Raw genomic sequence first — 8,684 nt, 5'->3', positions numbered from 1 at the left:
GAAGGGCCAGCAGCCTTTAGTTAATCTTTATTGATAATTGATGGTTTATAAGGCCTTTGTTTATTAGCTGTCAAAAGTTGGAAAAGAAAAAGATTTTTTAGCTGAAAATTGGATTAGGAAGTTACTGATGTGATAATAGCCATGATGGCTGACCAATGTAGTAAATATTTTGAACACATTTGGAGGGAAGATGATATCCAGCTGGAACTGATAACCTTAGTGGACTTAGCAGTTGCTCAGGAGGGCTTGTGTGGCACAGTTGCATTGCCCCTACCTCTAAACCAGAAGGCCTGGGTTCAAGTCCCACCGGATGGAGAGGTGTGTGATAACATCACTGTTAATCGATGAGAAGCAAAAAGAGAGGAACAGAAATGGGCTTATAGTCTAAATCCCCTGTTTCCTCACTTTCATTGTTACATAGCTGGCTCAGAATGTTGTCCAGCAGTAGAAATAGAACAGTGGATAATTAGTGTGTGGGTGGTGGTAGTTGATTACCTAAGTTTCCATGATAAAGTACTCTCTTTATCACTAAGTAACATTTTAATATTTAGATTGAACAAACCACCTTTGTTCATTCATCTGGAAAACCAGACTATGGAAAGATTAAGTGAGCTAGTTAAGAGATAAATATTAACTCAAATTAGAATGAAAACCATCTTCTTCCTTAAATTCACCTGAAGGTTAACCAGACTTACTTTAATTTTCATCTGAATAACCAGTTGATATCAATGTTAAATTTAACTTTTACTAATTTGAATCTTTGGATTCTGGTACTACTCTGTCATTCTGTGGACAATCATGTATAGCTTCACTGGATAACTACTGAAGGGCCCATGTTCACCTCCTGAATGATTTCTGCTCACCAACATGACTGTAATGCTAGCCCACTTAATGTTCGAAAGGAAAGTTTCATTACATGTGCAGGGTAGATCAGCAGTGATAAAAACATAGGATATGAAAGAGATTGAGCACTGTAGGCATGTTTAAAGTAATATATGTGAATGGAGTAGCTAAAAAGAGCAATGATAACTGAAGATAATGAGAAGCAAGGATTCCCACGTTTGTGATGCATGCATCAATATGTTACTATGAAAGTCAAGGGCCAAACTGTATTGTATTAAAGCTTAAGTTTTACTCCGATGTGCATACATTCAGCCTGACCTTTGAAGGCGAATTGCATAGTGGCACAATACAATCAAGTGGCAGAATAAGGGTTCCATGTAACAGTCTCTAAGTGTTCGTATTGTTTACAGAGGAAGATAGCAGAAAGGGCACATTCTAGATCTAAGGATCTAAGGCAAATGGCAGGAAGATGTAACCAATGAACTCTTTAAAATATCTTTGACCCAAAACATTGCAAAGTAAGCAATGATGATTTGAAGGAGACACATGTGATATAACAAATAGCAGTGTATTTGTTTAAAGTTAAAAATCACACAACACCAGATTATAGTCCAGCAGTTTTATTTGGAAGCACTAGCTTTCAGAGCACTGCTCCTTCATCAGGTTGTTGACAACTCCAAATCAGTGTATTTATTATTTGTTAGTGTCAGTGCGGGCAGAAAAAAGAGAAAAACTGGGGGAATTTAAAAAATATATATAATTTCCGCAAATATATAGAAATCTAATAAAGCAACAAGCTCAACTCCATTCTACAGATGTATATACAGTTAAACACATTTATCCAGAGGCTCTGTGTCCTGCTCCTTCAGATCCTCAAAGAGAGAAAAGGCTTCATTCATCATGGATTTTATCAATCCATAGACCTATAAGGGGAGAAACAGAGATTTCATGATTCAGAGATTCATTTCAGTGAGTGGCTCAGTCATCAGTTAGTAGCTGGGATAGGGTCAATAGTGGTGGTGAGTTGTAGCACCAAGGTTTCACAGTCAGGAAAACATAATTGGCCAATTAATCCATTTTGTCAAATGAGACTTCCCTTTCATAAATATCTGTTGTCTCTGTCCAAAGATAACATTTTCAAAATACCCTTTTCTTTGTATTCCTAATAATAGATCTACTTTCCCTATCAGTAATGCCTTGGAGAGATCACAAATACAGTACTGTGGACAAGTTGTGGTCTTTTTACCTGAAGAAGGTTATAGTCCAACAGGTTTAATTGGGAGGACTAGCTTTCGGAGCATTGCTCCTTGATGAAAGAACAGCACTCCGAAAGCTAGAGCTTACAATTAAACCTGTTGGACTATAACCTGTTATGGTGTGATTTTTAACTTTGCACGCCCCAGTCCAACACCGGCATCTCCAAATCATACCTGAAAAAGGATATATCTGCCTTATAGAGGAAGTAGAATTAAAGTTCACTGGACATTTCCTGGGATAAGGAAATTGTCCTAGTAGGAGTGATTAAGAAAATCCGGCCCTTATTCCCAGGCAAATAGGAGGTAATCTAATTGAAACTTAAAGTTGATAAGGGATTTGACATGGTGGATGCTGAGACGCTGTTCCCATTGGAATTACTGTCTTACAGCAAATAGTCAGACATTTAAGACTGAAATGAGTAATTTCCATATTCAAAGGGTTATGAGTCATTAGAATTCTATACAACAGACAATGTAGCCGCTCAGTTCATTACAGAGATCAACAGATTGTAGAATACTCAGAATGGGGGTATGAAGATCATATGGGTAAGTGTAGTCATATAGGAGATTAGCCATGATCATACTGAATCATGCAGCAGGCTCAAGGAGCTGACTAGCCTACCCCTCCTACTTCTAATGTTCTTATGGAAGATTAATTCACACAATAATATTTAATACATATTTAATAAAGATGTTTAAGGTTTTTAAGGGAAAGGTACACATATTCATCTTTTTTAGATGTCAATATTGCCAAGTGATAATATTCTCTCTTCTAAGTTAGAAGGTAATAGTTTAAATTCCATTGTAAGGAGCTGAGTGTAAATTCTAGGTTCACACTCCCAATGCAGTAATGCGGGAATGCTTCACTCTCAAACGCACTTTGATATTGTTGCTTTCCTGTTTGTTAGACCCTGTTTTTCCAAAAGTAACTTAAATATGTAAAGCATCTTTACAAACATTCAAAGCACTTCACAGGAGCATTATCAAACAAAATTTGGTACTGAGCCAGATAATCATGTATTATTAAGCTTGGTCAAACGGGCAAGTTTTTAAAAAATACCTTAAAACAAGGAAAGAAATGCAGAACAGTGGAGAGATTGAGGAAGGAAATGACACAGCATAGGGCACCAGGGCATGGTTAACAATAGTGGAATGTTGAAAATAGGGGAAGCTTAAGAGGGCAGAATGGAAGGAGAACAGACATCTCAGAGGGTTGTGGGACTGGAGAAGATTTCAGAGATATGGAAAAACTAGAGAATGGGGGGATTTAAAAACAAGGATTGGAATTTTAAAATTGAGGCATTGTTAATCTAGGAATGAGTGTAAGTTAGTGAATACAGGAATGGTTGAAAAAGTCTTGGTGTGAATGAGGACATTAGCAGCAAAATTACGGGTGACCTCAAAATTATGGAGTATACAAAAGGCTAAGAGCACATTTGAATAATCAAATCTAAAGGTAACAAGAGGGCCCAGCCAGGCAGATGCCAGGCTTCAGTCAAATTGATTCAGTGCATGTAATGTCAAGAAATGGTTGGGGGCACTGATTACTGTGAAGGTTGTGGGTCCTGACAACATTCTGGCAATAGCAGTGAAGATGTGTGCTCCAGAACTTGCCATAACCCTAGTCAAGCTGTTCCAGGTATGTCCTGTACAGAAAAGGCAGGATAAGTTCAACATGGCCAATTATTGCCCCATCAGTGTGTTTTTGATCATGAGGAAAGTGATGGCAAGTGTCCTCAATAGTGATATAGACCAACTCTTACTTAGCAATAAGCTGTTCACTAATGCTTAGTTTTGATCCTGCAAGGACCATCAACTCCTGACCTCATTACAGCCTTAGTTCAAACATGGACAAAAGAACTGAATTCCAGAGGTGCGGTGAGAATGACAGCCCTTGACATCAAGGCCACATTTGACAGAGTGTGGTATCAAAGAGCCTGAGCAAAATTCAAGCCAAAGGGAATCAGGAGAAATTTCTCTGGTGGTTGGAGTCATACCTGGCACATAGGAAGATGGTTGTGGTTGTTGGAGTTACTCAGCTCTTGGACATTTCTGCAGGAATTCCTAAGGGTGGTATCCTAGGAACAACCATTTTCAGCAGCTTCATCAATGGCTTTCTCATAATTCATAAGTGGGGATGTTTGTTGATGATTGCACAATGTACAGCACCATTTATGACTTCTCAAATACTGAAGCAGTCCATGGCCAAATGCATCATGAGATGGACAAAATCCAGGTTTGGGTTGACAAATAACAGTACATTCGCACCACAAAAATAACATGCAACAATCACCTTCAATAAGAGAGAATCTAACCATCACCTCTTGACATTAGATGGTATTAGCATTGCTGAATCACCCACTATCAACATCTTGGTGCTTACAATTGATCAGAAATTGAACTGGACTAGCCATATACATACTGTGTCTCCACAGCAGGTCAAAGGCTAGGAATCCTGAAGTGACAAACTCACTTTCTGTCTCCCCAAAGTCTGTTCACCATCTACAATGTGCATGTCAGGAATTTGATGGATCATTCCCCATTTGTCTCCAGCAGCTCCAGCAATACTCAAGAGGCTTGACCACATCTAGGACAAAATAGCCCACTTGAATGGCACCACATCCACAAACGTTCACTCCCTCCACCACCGATGCTCATTAGCAGCAGTGTTTATTTATAAAATACCATGTAGAAATTCACTGAGGTTGCTGAGACAGCACCTTCACAAACTCACGACCACAACTGTCTCGATGGACAAAAGCAAGCTCTTCTCCAAGTCACTCACTATCCTAATTTGGAAACTGTTCTTTCAGTGTTGCTGGATCAAAATCCTGGAATTCGTTCCCTAACAGCACTATGCATCAAATGGACTGCAAGGTTCAAGAGGGTAACTCACTGCCACCTTTTCAAGGGCAATTAGGTTTGGGCAATAAATGTTGGTCCAGCCAGCAATGTCCTTATCCCATGAATAAAAAACAGAAAGTTACTGTGCTAGCATGTCTGTGCAAATGAATGTTCAATAAATGAGCCTTGTACATTTACAAAAAGAGAGGGAGCAATTGTCAACACTTTAAAGAGAAGGGGAAACTCAAAACATGAACATAAGAACATAAGAAATAGGTAGGAGTAGGCCATATGGCCCATCGAGCCTGCTCCTCCATTTAATAAGATCACGCCTGATCTTTTAGTTCACTTAGCTCCACTGACTTACACAGTTAAGACACATCAGCAACATATTAATACGTTATGGTTCTCAGTGAACATAATTTTCTGGCATCATTTGTGGCGAGAGAAATGGAATTAAATTTCCTGTCTGCTATTATTCTTCAGTTAACTCTGTTGCTTTCTGCACAGATGCTGTCAGACCCGCTGAATTTCTCCAGTATTGCCTGCATTTGATTCAGATTTACAGTATCCAAAGTTTTTGCCGTTATACATTATAATTATTCTGGCATCTAGACTTGCGCAACCTGCCCTCTGTTGACATATAATTTTGCAGGATTCTGAAGCCTGCTTGACATCAGATCCCTAGGTCCCATGGCCCAGTAAAAGCCCAGGCAATTGGTGTCAATGACTTTTGAATGACACTATGACTATCAAGCTGAGCCTGAAACTCATTTTGTGAAAAGTCAGTACATTAAAATCTCTCAATAGGTATTTGTTAAAGCCCTCACTGTTTCTCACTATTTTTATTTTATTCTTTTATTAATTTTGGTTAGGAGCTATGATTTATAATCTAAAGATGACTTTTGGACAGTGCCAACAGCTTGTGTTAAAAAGGAAAACAAACCAAACAAGCTTTTGCTTATTCATGAGGTCAAGCCTAGAAGTTAATTGCAGGTTGATTCCTACTCAAAGGGTTCTGCAACTGCTTCGTCACCAGAAAAGAGCATTACGTTTGAAGAGACGGCAGAAGTTGGCTATTTACAAGGTTAGTACCTGGGAGTTGGTACCAGCAAGTCTGGAAAAAAAACCTTATGCTCAACCAAATGGCAGATGTTGTATGGTAACTGGGAGCTGGTGAAGAAGGCAATTAGTTTGAGAGGAAGTGGTCAGAGTTTCAACTGAGTTTTCAACTGTGTTTTCTGAAAAAAAAGCAATCTGGCTGTTGATACTACAGCATGAAGATTTGAAAGGTCCCAGCCTAACCACCCATAATCAGCTCTTACAAGTTTGAAAAACTAAGTTGTAAGTATTAATGCCTTTATCTGAACAAACTGTGTAAAGGTCAGCTTGATTGAGATCTTCAGAAAAACAAACCATAATTCATGCCTGTTAGCTGGATAGCTAGCTTGTGAAGCAGAGTGACACCAACAGTACAGGTTCAATTCTCACATCAGCTGAGATCACCATGAAGACCCTGCCTTCTCAGCCTCACTTGAGGCAAGGTGAACCTCACATTAAATTTACCACTCTAATGAAACAGTGGGATGATGGCAATTTTACTTTTGATTGCACCAGAATCACTCACTATTTCATGTTGACTGTAAGACTAGCCAAAACCAGAGCAAAGGAACAAACAAAATGTATCATTCGACTTCCAACAGCAAGAAAGATGGAATGTTGCTTACATTTCTGTTTTAAGACATGAAACTTCATTCTCTTGCCTTACCCTGCCACCTCAACATAAATAAAAAAAGTTTTTAATAAAGGTTTCTTCTCATTCACTGTGCTGATTGATATAACAGAGAATTTGATAACTCTGAGGCTCTCACCTCGATATATAATTTCTCTCTGTACATCTGCTGTAAGATGGGGTCTTCCTGATTCAGATCTGGTTCAGGACTTTCCCTGGATGTTGTTGGCTGCTTGCTGGACCTGGATGATGGGGGACTGATATGTTTTTTATCATCTTTACCTTTTGCCTTTTTGGCAGACAGTCGTTTCTACAAGAAAGATGGTGCAGGTTAGTAATGCTTTACAGTTGTAGCACAGGATCAGGGTTCTGCTTTCACCATGCAACAATCTGTACATGTCATACACGGTACTAAAACAGCAGGCTTAATAAATAATATTGAGGATTAAGGAGAACTGCAGATGAATGTTGGTGAATCAGGCAAAAAGATAGCAAGTAGAATTCAATTTCAGTGAGCGTGACGTTGTACATTCCAATTTTAAAAACATTTTAAAGGTGGAAAGTAATGTCATCTAGCAACAAGACCGATTTGGCACCAGTTCAGTAACAGAGGGTACCTCAAGTAAATAAAGCCATAAAAATGTTAAAGGATTCATAGATTTGAGAGCAATTGTTATAGAATACAAAAATCATGATGTAATGGTGAATCTATATAGAAAATGGTTAGAATTTTGCATAACATTTAGACTCCAATACAATAGGAAAAATATTAATGCAATGAGATGCAAATTCACTATGATGCTGTCTCGTGTAAGGAAATACAAATTAAAGTGAACTTTAAAAAATGCCCATTTTTGCCTAGAGATTAGGATTCATTTGACATATGTTATAAACTATTAAAGACAGGTCAGTGTAGATAGAAACAGACTAGCTCAGATATTCCACTGTACCCCAGACTGTATCCCTCACAACCCTGTTTAAATATCGAGGGTGACCTCATCCCTACACCAATCACAGCTTGAAGTAAACCATTTACCCTAATGTCGGAGAAAATTCCACATCCTAAAACCTGGTGGTCAATCAAATGGTTAGCAGCTCTCTTATCCCAGTTATGCCATCAGATGCTGAGGTGACTGTTACTGCTGCTGTGTAAGGCTCCTGGGGAGGCCAGAGTGGCAGACCTGCAAGGGAAAGGAAATAGTAGAGGAGGGAACCAGGAGTCCTTGGATGAGCTAATGCTTTTACAAACAGTGAAATCTATTGGGTTTCACATGGTGCCAGTTCTGGGAAAAATTGTTGTGGGGGATGATGGGAAAAGAAGAAGCCTTTATGTGGGTAATATTTCCCTCTTTGGCCAAGAGCAAGTCGGTAACCTAACACCTCCTAAAATGGCAGGCAATGGGAATGGCATTATACCCAATTCCACGTCTCTCCAGCCTGTCAATGAAATATAAAAGTCAGCCTATTGTTTCCAATGAGGATCTTCACAAAAGGAGTTAAATACTAGACTGAATGTAAGAGACTTAGAACAGACGGCAGAAAAATGTTTCTTGATGCAGAGAATTACCAAGGTATGAAATTTATGACCAGACCACGTGGTTCTATCAGAGACAATGTAATCATTTAAGAATTAGATACATGTTCCTCCCATTGCAGGGAGGAAAGGGTCGTGTGAGGGAGCCGTGGTTTAAGAAGGAATCGGAATCCCTTGTTAAATGGAAGAGGCCGGCCTATGTAAAGATGAGGCGTGAAGGTTCAATTGGGGCGATTGAGAGTTATAAGGTAGCCAGGAAGGATCTGAAGAGAGAGCTAAGAGCAGCAAGGAGGGGACATGAAAGGTCCTTAGTTGGTAGGATTAGGGAAAACCCTAAGGCTTTCTATAGGTATGTCAGGAATAAAAAAATGACTAGGGTAGGAATAGGTTCAGTCAAGGATAGTAGTGGGAAGTTACGTGTGGAGGCTGAAGAGATTGGGGAAGACACTGAATGAATACTTTTCGTCAATATTCA

At 39.1% G+C, this 8,684-nt stretch overlaps 1 protein-coding gene across 1 annotated transcript in view; it reads right to left on the bottom strand.

Annotated features, from left to right (window-relative positions):
* Positions 1-1,670: 1,670 nt before the first annotated feature.
* LOC122562349 (mycbp associated protein) overlaps positions 1,671-8,684 on the bottom strand; it is a 103,008-nt gene continuing 95,994 nt past the window's right edge. Inside the window, exons 18-19 of the mRNA XM_043715225.1 lie at positions 6,815-6,985; positions 1,671-1,766 (exon numbers count right to left, since the gene is read on the bottom strand). Coding sequence (XP_043571160.1) covers positions 1,671-1,766; positions 6,815-6,985 — 267 coding nt within the window. The remainder of the gene's footprint in view (positions 1,767-6,814; positions 6,986-8,684) is intronic.

The sequence above is a fragment of the Chiloscyllium plagiosum genome, chromosome 24 (assembly GCF_004010195.1).
Source record: "Chiloscyllium plagiosum isolate BGI_BamShark_2017 chromosome 24, ASM401019v2, whole genome shotgun sequence".
In the NCBI taxonomy this organism is placed as follows: Eukaryota; Metazoa; Chordata; class Chondrichthyes; order Orectolobiformes; family Hemiscylliidae; genus Chiloscyllium; species Chiloscyllium plagiosum.
The sequence above is the reverse complement of the archived record's forward strand: the minus strand, read 5'-3'. Positions and strand labels throughout refer to the sequence as shown.